The sequence below is a fragment of the Elephas maximus genome, chromosome 24 (genome assembly GCF_024166365.1).
Source record: "Elephas maximus indicus isolate mEleMax1 chromosome 24, mEleMax1 primary haplotype, whole genome shotgun sequence".
Classification (NCBI taxonomy): Eukaryota; Metazoa; Chordata; class Mammalia; order Proboscidea; family Elephantidae; genus Elephas; species Elephas maximus.
The window spans coordinates 2788917-2803377 of record NC_064842.1 but is presented as its reverse complement, the minus strand read 5'-3'; the positions used below and the strand labels follow the sequence as shown (position 1 = coordinate 2803377).

The following is a 14461-nucleotide window of genomic DNA, read 5'->3' as shown; positions in this document are numbered from 1 at the left end:
TTAAACAAGCTTGCTGGGTCCGTCAAGAACAAAATATCCTATAACTCCCTCCAAACTCACAAGACTAAACTGATTTTCGTGATTCTCTTTCAACCAATCAACATTTTTAGATCAAATAATAATTTCCATGTTGAGCCATGAAAATGAAATTCTTTTAGGTCTTGTAAAATGTCCAGAGGAGATATGACATAAGAAGAATGATATAATCCAGCAAGAAAAGACATTATATTAATAGGGACAAATAAATATATCTCTCCACATAGCTTAGTGCCTGCTAACTGAAAGCTCAGTGGTTTGAATCCATCTAGTTGCTCCATGGGAGAAAGACCTGGCAATCTGCTCCCATAAAGATTACAGTCTAGAAAACCCTATGGGGCAGTTCTATTCTGTCACATGGGGTCGCTATGAGTCAAACTGACTCAATGGCACCCAACAACAGTAGCTTAGACCTAAACTTAGAAATGAAGGTATAGTGGCAGTAGACATTGGGAGCCACGGGGGCTATAGGCACTATACCCAAAAAACCCACTGCCGTTGAGTCGATTCTGACTCATAGTGACCCTATAGGCAAGATCAAATAACTCTAAGTAGCTGACATAGCCCTTTATTAGCATCATGCTTCATACATGAGGTCTACGTGTGAATCTATCACGCAAGGCAATGCACGGGTAAATAGCCATAATGTAAATCAAATCACTTGAAAACATTTTCAAAGTGCTTCCCTGATCTCCCAACTGAGAACTGAGAGAATGCCATGGAATGACTTTATCACTGATACTGTCGTCTTACACTATTTCTCGACATATGCACTAAGCCATGATGTTTCAACTGTTATTATTATGGATTCTTATTGTATTTTAATTTTAACATTAATGTTGAGTTTAACAAGGCAATGTGAAGCCTTTTGATCAACACTGGTGAACGTGCATATAATAAGTATGCAGAAGAATACTGATGGAGAATTTGAACCCAAATGTATTATTGATCCGGAAGCCTATTAAATTCCTGTAAACTCCTCTTTAATTAGTGCGAAAATCTACGCGGCATATTTTTTCACGATTAAATATTTGGTTGCGCCATTGGCATGTGATCCACGAATATGCTTTAACGGCTCCTAATTTTTTATTAAATGATGGGTATGTTAGCACAGCCGATCTTTCCCAGAAGAGATAAGAACAAAATCCAGGTGTGATCAAGTAAGATTTTAAATACTCCTGAGACTCCTCATAAAAATCTGAATTATTTGATATTATATTTAATGTGGAGAATCCCAAGGAAACTGATGGGTTGGTATTAGCAGAAAATAATTTCAGTGAAGAATTTCAAAAGAACACTGCAGTGTGAAGTAGAAAGTGAGGCAGTATTCTACTTTAATAAGGAAGTTTTTTTGCGGGGGGGGGGGGAGTTGTAACTTTTACTGCGATTATCTGGGGTCCAGATTCTGGACAAAGAAGTGTTTCATTATAGTAATTATCCAGATAGTTTAGACAAATCGTTTATGGGGCTGGGGGAGTATAAGATTAGCATAGTTTTCCTGTGTGGATTTTTAAAACGGCCTTTGTTGATAACATTGTTTGAAGGAATTGCTTAAGTCTATACCTCTTTTAGAAAACAACCTTTGAATGAGCCTCCAATCTACCTGGATCAAGGTGGTCACGGAAAGTTTACATGGAATATCATTAACAAAGTACATTTTAAATCAATGTGGAAATCAGTAACTCAAGGGGGAAAGTCATTTGATCTGATTTAGATGCTCCACTGTATTGAAGATTTCATTTTTTTTGCTTATTAGCAACTTTTTCTTCCTAGATATTCCTGCTTATTATCAGGTTAAGATAACCTTTGATGTTTATTTTGAGGAACCGCTTTGACATAAATTAATACTTCAATTTACTAAAATTGTATTGCCAAAATCATATATCAGGTTTTTAAATTTCCCGTCATAACAGAGTTTCAAATAATGACCATTTTATTATTAAGCTTCCTCCATCCTATCAAAAATTCCTAACATTTTTCACCTGCAAAGTGAGCACACACTATGTATTCTGAAACATGCCTGAAATGCTAATTTATACTAGCTTAAAAAGTAATTCAGTAAAATAATTGTAAAAATTAGTAAGTAAGAGAGGGAAAGAAATAATCTTAAGGAAAAAAAACTTTTTTCTTTTTGCAGAAAATAGAAATACTCTACCTGTTCTTTGAAGCTTGAAAACATACTAGGCAATAAGGTTTGAGAAATTCCTTACATATATATTCTTTCCTATTTGCAAAGGTACTTAATTAGGAGTCTGTAACAACACGTCATGCACAATCCCTTTTCATGTTGTAAAATTAGTAACCTTTTATAATTTCTTTCGTGAATCCTGAATCTAAAAATTCCTTATATTAGCAGTTGCAAATGCAAGACAGTCCCCTGAATGATACAAGAAATTCACCAAAAAAAAAAAAAAAAAAAAAAGACTTTTTGGAGTTTCGAACAACTACAGAACAGGTCAGGTGATTTGTGGAATAACTAGCTTATGTTTTGGGCCTGCAGGTGCTGCCTCCAGACGAGCCAAGCTCAAAAATGGTAAAGTGGGAACAAAGATGCATGTTCGTATGCATGACTTTTTCGTCCCACAAGGTGGTGATTAAGCTAAAGAGAATTCTGCATAATGGACACATAAAATATCAGTAAGAGCCAAGCACAGATAACCCCCTTTAGAAACAAAGCAATGGACACAGCCACAGAGAACATTTTAATTACCAAAGAACTTCAAAAGCATCCAAGGGAAGTATTGCGGGAAACTTTCGTGTTTAAGTCTGAAGAATAAATGACATGCAGTATCTCATTTTCATGGCAACCATGACCTCCACCGTAACAACAAAACCAACCAACAAAAACCATCCTCCATCTAACCTACCGCAATTCAGTTTGGGGGGGGGAGGTCAAATTTTAAGAATTTAAATACTACAGCGCCTACATGGACTGAACTCCCAGTGTCTTCTCTCACACACCAAGCTAGAGCCTTTAACTTAGCCTATTTTACCATAACGTGAACATGTCCGTGTTGTAGCCACATGGGCAGGTTAAGGCAAACACTCTCCTTTTTCCTTCCTTCCCGGATACAGTCCATTTCATTAAGAAAATACTCAGAAGTTCTTGCAAGAAAAACCCTTCACAGAACTGACTGCCCGCATCTTGCATCAAATAGAAAGGCCAAGTTACCTCTCGCATACTTGAGATTTTCCTTCATCATCAAAGTAATATCCAGGACATCTGGCACATGTCTGCTACCATGACAGCCTCATTCTACTTCATGAGAGAGTGTTTAATATACGACTTGAAAGAGTTTACGCACATACCTATTCTTTCTGGTTTGGGAGAAAGCCGGCTAAAAAGACACGCATTAACAACAGTAACACTTTCAAACTGACTTTGGTCTTCTTGGCAGTTATGCACCGCCCATGGCTGTCCAAAACACACGCGCGTGCGTGCACACACACACACACACACACAAAGGACTGCCACAGCTCACTCTGTCTCTCTGCCAAGCACAGACCTGGGAGACAGGCATAAACTGGAGGAAAGCAAAAGGAAAGTCAATCTCTCTCCACCTGCTGCCTGAAGTGGGGGTGCTTCTGGCCGCCTGGCAGACAACAGCCTGAGACTCGGCCTTAGCAGCAGCCTGCCAACATCCTTAAGAAAAATAAACAAACACATACCAACTTGCCCCCCACCCCCGCTCAAAGAACTCACATGGCAGGGCTCAAAACCTAACAACAGCCCACTTCCCATTAGCCCAGACAATCCTATTAACCAGGACGACCATAAATTCATAAACCTCTACAACCCTCGAGCAAGCATTGTGGTCTGGAGCTGTGCAGACACAGAGGAAATGTGCACCTGTCTTTCTTGACACAACACACCTGTCAGGCCCTGCCCATGCGCACTCTGCTAACAGACCTCTGCGTATCTAGGTGAGGAAAGGAAAGGGCTCTTTTGTAGGGGAGGGCGTGGGTAAAGAAGAGAAGGGAGAGAACACAAGAGAAGAGACTCTTCTAGCCTTGACTTTGAGGGGAGGCCCCTGTGCTTGCTCTGTTTTCATAAGCTCAAGGAGACAACACAGACCTTCTTGGAAAAATAAAAACAAGCAGGTGAGTTCCCAGCCTTCCCCCAGGCGGAGTATGGTTGGGGATTGCCAAGAACAGCAGTGTCACCCTCCGGCCTGCCTCCTTGGGCTATTTAAGACGCTCGCCCAACCCCTCCTGCCAGTTCTGCTCTCAGCCTGCCTAGAAGACTCTCAGCTTCTCAAGAGGCCAGGAAGGGCAGAAGACCTCCGACTCCCTGGAGGCGGTTCCCCTCTGTCCCCACTCCCATCCACTCTCTCCACCAACGTTCAGTCGTTGTCGGAGTAACTGGCAGGCAAACCAGAAGAGCCAAAACTTGCAAAACTGGACTTTGGGTGATGTCTTCTCCCTCCTCCAGGCGCCCCCTTCCTTGCCTGCTGAGGCGAGAGAGCAGCTGTCTCCCGCCCGCCCCTGCCCTTCTCACAATTCTTCCCAGGAACGATTACTCTTCCTTCTCCTCTCCTTCCTCCCCACTCCTCCGAACCGGGCAAGACCGTAGGTACCACCCAGACCAGACGAGACCGAGGCAGCCAGACACGTAAAGTGCCAGGAAGCCTCTGAGATTCGTCTCCTCGGACATCCGCTGCCCGAGAACACCCCCTACACCCACCAGGTCCCTAGCCTTCAGTCCTTCCGCAGGGCTCAAGCCCCGAACCCTCTACCCTGAGGCTCCTGGGGCCGCCTTACCCGACTCAACTTGACCCAGCTCTGGTTCCATCCAGCTCATACAGAGGTGCGCCGCGCTCGCTTCCCGGGACCCCTCTCTCCAGGGCTGCAACCCCGATTTCAACATTTCGGCTTCCAGAAGCGTTTGGAGAGGAAAGTAAAGGAGCGCCCCCCTCCTTCGTCTCCCCTCCTCCCCACTCCCCGGCCCTCTGCTGGGGTTAAAAAGGAGAAGTGAAAGGTATGCAAATGACAAGCAAATTGGAAGAGCCTGGAAGAAAGGCAGCTATAATAAACAAGACAAAGAAAGGACCCGGGGACCAGCCCAGGAGTTTTAACCCGGGAGATGAGGAGGGTGAGGTCTGGCGAAAAGCGGGGATCCAGACAACAAAAAGCGACCCGGTCCCCCTCGCGGTCCCCTCCCGTGAGAAGAGAGGGCAAGAGAAAGAAGGAAAGGCAGCAAACGCCTCCTCCAGCCCCCGAAACAGCACACAAAAGGTGGCAAGATCACCGCAAGTCCAGCACCATCAGCCTCCCCCAGTCGCAAACACCACCCCCAGCCACCAGCAGGAAAGAGAAAGAAAGAAAAGCCAAGCGGGTCACTTACTCTTAGGAACTGGGAGGAGCGGAGCGCGGAGTTCCACCGAGGCTCCTGCTTAGAAACTGTTTACAGGCTATTTTATTATGATTCATTTAAAGCACACCGTTTTTCTCCTGGGGGAAATGTTTACACGGGCAAGAGGAATGGAAGTCTGTTTTCTTTTCTTCTCATTCAAGAAGCAGCCGGAGCAAGTGATTCTGGAAAAGGGGAGGGGACTCGCAGGGGGCGAGGATACTCACGCGGCGCCGAGGGCAGTGGGACCGAGCCTCTCTTTCGCCGGCAGCGAGAGGGAAACGCGCGCGCACGCACCGTGCGGTCTGCGGGTGATGAATATGATAATTGGCCAAGGGACGGTGAGTCTGTGCGCCAGCGAGCGGCCGGCGAGTGGGAGCCGGAGAGGGGAGAGCGGGGAGGGGACGGGAGGGGAGCGGGGAGACGAGAGCAGCGACGGGGAGAGGAAGGGAAGAGGAGAGGCGAGAAGAAGAGAGCAGGAGAGGAGAGAAGGGAGGAAGAGCCGAGCCGAGCGGCGGAGCGGAGCGCAGCGGCGCGGAGCGCAGAGCAGCGGGCGCCGAGGGCGCAGCGGCCGGCCGAGCTCCGTGCGCCGCTCGGCTCTCCGCCGCCGCGATGGTGTATTATTTCAGAGCGCTCGCTCAGCTGAGGGCTCCGCTCCACAACAAGATTTACTTTAAGACACAGCTGAAGGAAACAGGAAGACTGCACGTCACAGTCTGACTGACGTACCCGGCCCAGCACCCAATCGCGAGGCGCCTTCGGATTCAAGGGGGGACAGCGAGGCAAGAGAACTTGGGAGGAAAAAAAATACAGAAGGGGTGGGGGCGAGGGGCTGGGAGGAGCGGAGGGGAGAGGGCCCGCGCTCCCCCGCCCCGGCCTCCCGCGCCGACCCCCACCCCGCCCTGCCCCTGCTTCGGGGCGACCTGCTGGCCGCGCGGGCCAGAGCGAGCCATCTGCGGCCACTATGCAAAGCGGGCGACAAGGAGCGGCGCCCGGCTCTCGCTGGCTCCTCCAGGACGCAGGTCCTTTTTTTCTGTTTTCATTTCCCAGATACAGCTGATGGAGTCCGCCGAGTGGCCGAACGAGCGAGCGCTCCTCGGACTCGGGTGAAGGAAGGCACGGAAAAGTAGAGCGGAGGAAAAGTGGGGTTTTTAAGAGTAGGGGTGGCGTTGGAGGAGGGAGTGGGGGATCTTCAGATCATTCCACTTTTTAAGTGAGAGTAGGGAGGATCGAGAATACTCGTCACCCTGGTTTGCTTTAAAGGAGAGGTGGACAATAAAATGCACGTAGGTTTGGGATTAAAATAATAGGTGTCAGAGATCTCACACGGGCGCTCCTGCGTCTGCTGTTAAAAGACCAGCGTTGGCCGAGCCCCAGTCATTCACCCGTCAAATTATGAGCCGGAATATTTACCGTTGGTCACCTCTAACAACATTATTCAGATTGTAGGCACAACTATCTTTCTGGGGGAAATATGTTACAAGCATTGCCTCGCGATTATGCCTCACTCACCCCACAGTGCTCAAGGGAAAGGTTCAATACAGGATTTACACCGAGTTTTGGCGCCTGGGTAACAAACTTTGAAGTTTATTAGGCAAGGTATTTCAAACACTTCAATTTTGGGCTTCAATAGAATGTCATAGAAAATTCCTTTTGGTTTTGGCGTTTCTTGGATGGGGGAGGGAGCAAGGTTTCTTTAGATAAAATAGCTCTTAAGAGTTCTTGGGGCTTGCAAGTTCCAGGTGGTAAATAATATTAACATGAGCCTCCAGCCACAGCTAGACCATCCCTTTCATGGACACAGTAAACGGCTTTTAACAAGCAGCCGCATTTATGACTTAAAGATCCTATATAAAGCTAGGACTTGGAAGAGCTGAGAAGCTGAAGCGTTCGGACGGAGTGGATTAGACATTCATTTTTTTAGGTAGGACGGAAACCAGTATTCTACGTGTGTCCCTTGAATTTAATCGGATCAGAGGTTGAATCAGGTTGTCTTCTGACAACAGGGTCTTTGTGAGGTGTGTTACAAGTACACTGGCCGAACACTACACCACCGCCTACGGGCACACACACACCCCTCTTCTAGGACATTTACAGTTTCAGCCCGAAATTCATCAAACTGTGAGGAGGTTATCAAATCTTCTTGAAAAAGAATAGCCATATATTATGTCCGAGTCCATGGACCCCGTAGAAAACTTTCTGCACGGAATTCAGACATTGAAAAGAAGGGAAAATCAGGCGGTCCAGGTTACGTGTCAGCGACGAGAAAAGAGACTTTGCGGGTATATCCACCGCCTTCATTTCGCCCCCTTTCGCCGCCCCCAGAACTACCCCCCCATACAGAAACAACACGGACGCGCGCATACACACAACTCACACTTGCAATGATCGACTATTCTATCAAGTGTTGTAACGGGATGCGTGAATTCAGGCTGGGAAGAGTAATAAATGTCAATGTGCTCATTAGCGGCAAGGATGGAATAATGCTCCTATTGGTTGGGTCCTTTCGAGGTAAGCGGGTGCGCTGAGCGGGGAAATTTGGGTTCGGTGAATCTACCAAGGCTCTTTGCTTTCTTCTTTTTCACCCAATTATTTTCCTTAAGAGTCCCAGTTTGTACATACAAATTAGCGCTAGCCCACAAATAGACTGGTAGGAGTAAGGGGTAATTGTCCTCCACACCTTAAAACCATCTGCTCCGTCTGACATTTAAAAGGGAGGGGGGCAGGGAGGGGGAAAGGGGAGGAAAGGAAACTGGGAGAGAGGGAGAGATTCGGCCTCTGGAAACAAATGGCCTGAACTTCAGGGGATAAGTTGTGTCGAATGCAACTAGCGCCGGCGCGCACGATCTGAGCACACCACGCCCGGGAACCTGGCGGCGGCAAAAGTTCCCTGCGAGCCTCAGTAAGTCCTCCATCACGCCCGGAGGAGGGCAGGCCCGAGTCGAAGTCTGGGTCACCTGCTTGGCAAACAGGGAAGCTCCCCCGCCTCCCGTCTCGGCAGCTGAGGCTCGCGGCTCGCCACGCTTTTCCGCCGCCGCTCGCAGCCCCGCACTGGGGCGCAGGAGCCGCTGGTGGAAATAGGAGTGGCCGCATCGCTGGCCAGCAACCTCGGTCCGCCGCCCTGCTCCGAGAGCTGCGTCTGCAGAGTCCGGTCCTGTCCCCTACTGTCGGGGCGACGTGCAGGCCAGGCTCCTGGACACCTCTCTTGGCGCAGCTGCGGCGCTCTCCCGGGTCTCGGACAGCCTTGGAGCAAGGCTTGAGGCCCTAAGCCCCCTATTTCGGTGGACTCTCGGTTTCTTTTCGGATAGGGAGAAGGGATCAGTCTGCCCGGAGACTAGAAGTCGCCTGGATGTTGGTCCCATCTCTGAAACCAGCGGCGAAGCCTAGAGTCAACACAACCCCTTTCTCTCACACCGTTGCCAACACAATCCCAGTGACTTAAAAGCTAACACAAGTTCTCAACGGTCTTCCGACAGCCCCCATCGGGGCAGGTTGCATTTACCTATCTGAAGGGTTATCTGTGTGATCTTTAGTCAAACTCCCGTGAACAAGATGTAGGCGTCGGGTTCTGGATTAAACACACTTCCCCTGTGTTGACGTTTCCTCGGTGCCCCCACCCCCCGCCTTCTTAAAGCCTTTAGGTGGGGAAAAGAGGGAAGACATTTAAATTACAATGTAAGTAATTTAAAACCCTACAAATAAGCATCATTAGATTCTAAACAAACCAATTCTGGGAATTTCGACCAGATCAAGTAGAAAGGCAAACGTGGGCGTGGATTTCAGGAGAAGAACGCTGAAGATCTTGCGCGGATACCACCACCCTCCCCGCCACCAGCACCACCAGGAAGGAGAGTAGAGAAAGGAAGAGAAAAAACCACCCCAGGGAGCAGGCCGGCCTGCTTCAGGCTGTCTAGGGACAGCCTGACTGCCGGCCACTCTCTCCGGGCGCTCCCAGCCTCTGTGCCCAGTGTGACGCCAGCCCCACCTGAATTTGTTCTGAATTGGGGAGTGGGGGGAGTGAAATGCCACAAGATCAGTAGCAAGTAGCAGCTGCGGCGTTTCTCTCCCGGGAACCCCACTGCTTAGAAGGCTCCCGAGTGATGTTTGCTTAACAGACAGCTTTCAAAATAAACAGAAGCGAATCGCTCCAAAGAAGTTGAAAGCTAACCCTTACAAGAATTTGGAGTCAGGGGTGCGCTGACAGAAAAGGGAATCTTTTAAAATAACAGGCCCCCCGAAAAATAAAGGTCCCCCCATTGCTTAAAGAAGTCCATAATTGTCATAAAAATTTTAATTTGGCGAAAGGACTCATTACAATAAAGTGGTCTGGCCAGAAATCACTCTTCCCCCCTAAACACACCCGCGGGGGTGAGGGAATTGTTAACGATTGAAGGGGCACCCCACTACTGATTTTACGGAAGTGGGCGAAAACAAGAAAACGGAGGTACATTTCCTGCCCTGAGTAGAGGGGAGTAGGTTGGGAAATCGAGCGCTTCGCCGCCAACCCTGACTTTGCCTCGGGCACCGAACTTCGCAACAGCAAGAAATTAACAGATGGTGGTGAGCGCGCCCAGGGCTGTAACCTTCCAGAACCCAGCCTCTCCTGCCGGCCGCGCAGAGCCGGCTGAGGCGCCCGCCAGGCCGCGCGCGCGCCTTTCTCGGGGTGCTGCGGCCCCCAAATTGCTTGCCTTTCTCCAGTGCCACTCACGGCTGTGAGGGCTAGGATTTGGAGGCACTGTGATTTGGGGGCGGGGTGGGGGGCATCGATCTGGTTGTGTCTTCTTCAGTCGAAGAAGCTGGAGATCCCAGGCGTAGGGAAGCGGAGGGGACGCCTTGAGGGACCACAGGACTTTCCCCCTCTGTGTCCGGGGGTGCCCAGAGCGGAATGTCAGCGATTTGTAACTCCACCTCCCACACCACCACCCCCGCTGGCTCAGATTAGCATTTCTTTAGCTGTCTCGGTAATACAAAGAAAGGCTAGGGTCGAGGCCACGGAAGAGTGGGGGGTGAGGATCGGAGTGTGAGGGGACGCCTTTGCACGCGGGGGCGCAGTGGGTAAAGTTTCGCAGAGCCCTGGGCACCGCGACACTTCCGAGCTTTTGCAGGTTTTCAAGCGCTCTTTCTCGCAGGCCAGGGGGCCTATGGGCTGGGTGGCCGCCGGCTGCCTGCGCGTCCTCGGCCACCTCCGGGACCCATTCTCTCCCGTGTGCCTGTGTACCTTCCCGCGTGGGCCGGGGGCGTGTGTTTGTTTGTCGAGCCTCCCCTTGATGGCGACTCGCACGGCCGAAGCCTCCAAGGGCTGGAAAAGTTTCGGCCTGGGAGGGAAGGCTGGAGCGTCCTCGCCAGGAGCTCGGCGCGAGCGGGGCTTCCTCTCGACTTCCCCCTCCCCACGAGCCGCTCCTTTGTCGCCGCTGCCCGGCTTTGCGGGTCGCGGCCTCCAGGCCCGGGGGAGCGCGAGATGCTGTGGCTGCGGCACCGCGCTCCCGGCGGAGGGCGCGCCCCTCCTCTGCGCGGCCCGGGGGGTCCTGGCCGCCTCCCCCTGGCCTGCAGGTCCCCTCCCGGGGCCGCCGCCGCCCCGCGGGCCGCGCCTCTTCCGGGGCCGCCGCAGGAGCTGGAGCCCTCTCCGCTCGCCCGGGCTCGGCGCGCGCCGGGGCTCCCAGGGCAGCCACCTGCTCGCGCGCGGAGCCTGGAACGTCCGAGGCGTCCGGCCCGCGCGCCTCCCAGGCCTCCCCTTTCCCGCGCCCGCCTGTTGCTGCGGGGCGGTGGCGGCGGCGGCGTTCTCAGAGCGGCTTAGCATGCCCAACCTGCGAGGGGACTCCCCTGGGAGAGAAAGAGGGGAGTGGACGTGTGCGGGACGGAAATCTCCCCTTCTGCTCATCCCCTTTCTTTAGTCAGTTCATCCAAGGACATTTGGCCATTACTCTCCGCCTCCCTTTCTTTGGTTTTTCATGTCAAGAGGGTGAATTCCGAAGAGTTCTTGTATTTTCAGGGGCTGTGGTAATAAGACTTCAGTTATCCATACTGTCGTCAGGGTGAGGAATGGGTTAGAAACAAGTGGGTGTAGTCCGGGAACAAGGAAAAGAGAAGGAAGCTCCCAGCCTCCCAGGAAGGATTTGTCTGGGGCGAGAGTAACGCTGGAAAGTTGCGCTTTGTTTAAATTAGAGCACTGCAAAGTTGAAAGGCAGATTTCTATAATTTTTTTCTGGTAATATTTCTTTTATGTAGTATCTAAATGTCTGTTTGTCGTCAGTTCGAGATCAAAAGGAAAACCCATATGCTGCATAGTTTTTCTAAATTACTATTTAAATAAGTTTTCAATGTTTTATCCGGTATGGGAAAGGCTGCTCAGGGACAAGACGGAATGACAGGGATAGTGGGCGTGGTTTGATAAGGCGCAGTGGTTCCAAAAACTTGGTTGATCATGGGCTTCACCAAGAGAACTCCTAAAATAAGATTTCTTGGCCACCCCAGCTGGGCAATCCTGGGCAGGACCAGGGAACCTGGGGACCACACTTGTTGTGTTTTAAATTACAGCTCAGCCAGCTACAGACTCTGTGACCTTGGGTGTGTTATTTAACTTGTCTCAGTCTCAGGCTTTTGATCTGTAAAGTGGGGATAAAGCCCAACTTATAGAGCTGCTGAGAGACTTTTACATAAGTAAAGCTGTTCAGCACATGATTGGTGCTCAATAAATGGAACTTACTTTGTCTACTAATGCATGCTGTCTTACCTGCATTCACCTGCACTCACCTGCCTTTACCTACACTGACCTGCACTCACTGTGCTCACCTGCACTCATCTATACTGACCTGCACTCACCTGCAGTCACTGTGCTCAGGGCACACACCTGCACTCACTGCACTCATCTGCACTCACTGGACTCATCTGCACTCACTGTGCTCATCTGGACTCACTGCGCTCACCGCACACACCTGTACTCATGTGCACTCACCTGCACTCACAGCACTCACCTACACTGGCCTGCACTCACTGTACTCACTGCACACACCTGCACTCACTGTGCTCACCTGCACTCACCTACACTCACCTGCACTCACCGCACTCACCTACACTGACCTGAACTCACCTGCACTCACTGCCCAGGTAATGTTCTGGTAAAGCTAGCTGGGCTCTCATGCCATATGTACATGTACGCACATTTAGCTCACGCACAGCTACCACTCTGAGCAGTTCATATGCTCAATCCCAACTGTTAGGCTATAAAAAATAAATTAGAATTGCTGCATGTTTGCAAAACTCAAAACTGGGCCCTGTGCTCCTGGACCTAGAGCTGTCCACTGGGCTCACTCACAACAGGAGGCATTAACAACTTGAAGCCTTTTTTTTTTTTTTTTTTTTCCCTCCTGTCACCTTCCTTGCTTTGAAGAATCCACTCATCAGACCAATGAAACCACAGGCAAAAAGTTCTTTTCAAGGGGGGACAACAAGAAGGAAGAAACAATCAACCTTCAGAGGCAAAACAAAAATAAATGTACATCTTATATCATCATATGTTTTTATCTGTTTGAATGAACAACACCCCAAAACACACATAAAGTAAAACACAACCCTTTATAAAACTATGCTGTTGACACCAATAAATACAAGCACACCCGCCCAAGATAATTAAGGAAGAGCCCAGCCAAAGACAGTTGTGAGAAGGGAAAAAAAGGCAGGCCATAAGGTGCCAGCTCAGGCTGTGATTCTGTTGGTGTGAGAGGAAGAAAGCCAGAGAAATGGAAGGGTTGATCCAGCGTGGAGGGATCCAGAAGGTGGACCATTTTAGAACTGGAGAAGGCTGTGAGTGGCTAATTACCTACCCCAAGGAAGTGTTTTGCTGGTACTCTCAGAAGGCTTAAGATAAAGTAGTCCAGGTGTGTGGGGAGGAGGTTGGTGAGGGCAAGGAAGACATCTGCAGGCCCCTAGTGAATGGACCCAGAGTTGGGAGGGAGCACTCTAGCCCTGAACAAAAGAGAATCAGAGCATCACCCTGGAAACCTGTCCTCGGAGTGTGGAGGGGACTTTGGGGGCAGAGTGGAAGATTCCTGTTAGGATGGGTACTGCCTCCACTCAGGTGGGAAAAGTCTCTGGCACTAGGGGACAAATACAGATGACCCTGCAGAGTAAATGGAGGGAAACACATCTGAGGCCAAGCTTCCGGGAGATAGGTGGTAGATTCTGGCTCCTCACAGCCCTGCACCCTCATGGAGAAGGAAGGCTTTTGCCTGCATTTGTGGGTGGGGGGTGGGGGGGCAGAGGTGGAATGGGGAGTTTTGTGAGTGAGTGAGGGGAAGAGGGTGGATAGGCAGGCCTGGGCAGGGGACCAGTGTAGGTTGGGATGGAGGGGAGGGTTAGGGGGTGAGCGCAGGGTGGGGTTGGGGAGAGAATGTAGGGGGGGTGGGGGACAGTGAGTGGGCAGGGTGGGGGTATCTTGTAACTGGGGCGGGGGTGGGCATAGAGGAGTGGGGGGGCGCGAGTGGGGGTGGGTGGGTGGGGGGCGTCGAGCCGAGCCGGCGCAGGCCCTGGGGGAGGGCGGACCGGGCGGGGTGGGGGCGGGGAGCGCGAGGCGGGCCTGGCTGCGCCCGGGGTGAGATGGAGGGGCAGGCGGGCCAGGAATCTGGCCTGGGCTCAAGCCCCGGTGCCGGCGCCGCGTCTCGGCTTCCTCTCGCCCTCGCCAGCCTTGCAGAGACTTTAGAAGACGCTCGCTTGCTAATCCCGGGCTGGCGGGGAACGACCCGGACCGGACAGCTTCGCGGCCACCGCCTCCCCGGGACCTGGGCCCTGCTTTTCTCCTGGGGGTGGGGGGTAGCATGACCCATAGGGCGGGGCCCACTCTGACTGGAGGGGGACCCAGGCCCTGGGTGCGTGTTTGCCTCTCCAAGGGCTGCGCCCCCACAACGTCAGGCTCCCCCCTTCCTCGCCAGCCCCATCTTCGCTCCATTTCCACCCTCAGGCCCAGCGCTGCGCCCTTCCCTGCTCCCCAGAGCTCACTGAGCCCCATCTTTTTTTCGTCGGCGATAATCTGCTCAATGCTCCAACTTCTGACAGTGGTGTCGGCGACAGGCAGGGGTGAGG

The 14461-nt window shown here is 51.2% G+C and overlaps 2 protein-coding genes across 5 annotated transcripts in view; both read right to left on the bottom strand.

Annotated features, from left to right (window-relative positions):
- The window catches only part of PROX1 (prospero homeobox 1), a 60374-nt gene extending 52592 nt beyond the window's left edge, over positions 1-7782 (bottom strand). The window contains exon 1 of one of the 4 annotated variants that reach the window (XM_049868210.1): positions 7764-7782. The gene's annotated coding sequence lies outside the window, so the exon portion shown is untranslated. Of the gene's footprint in view, positions 1-4797; positions 4959-5380; positions 6036-7763 lie in introns of those variants that run through there. The other 3 variants (XM_049868208.1, XM_049868207.1, XM_049868209.1) reach the window with 3 other exon arrangements.
- Positions 7783-8339: 557 nt separating this feature from the next.
- Positions 8340-14198, bottom strand: LOC126066668 (uncharacterized). Its single transcript, XM_049867917.1, has 3 exons — positions 13925-14198; positions 10468-11206; positions 8340-8682 (listed from the first exon to the last, which is right to left on the bottom strand). Exons 1-3 carry the CDS (start codon positions 14196-14198, stop codon positions 8340-8342), a joined length of 1356 nt encoding a protein of 451 aa, XP_049723874.1.
- Between the last annotated feature and the right edge of the window lie 263 nt (positions 14199-14461).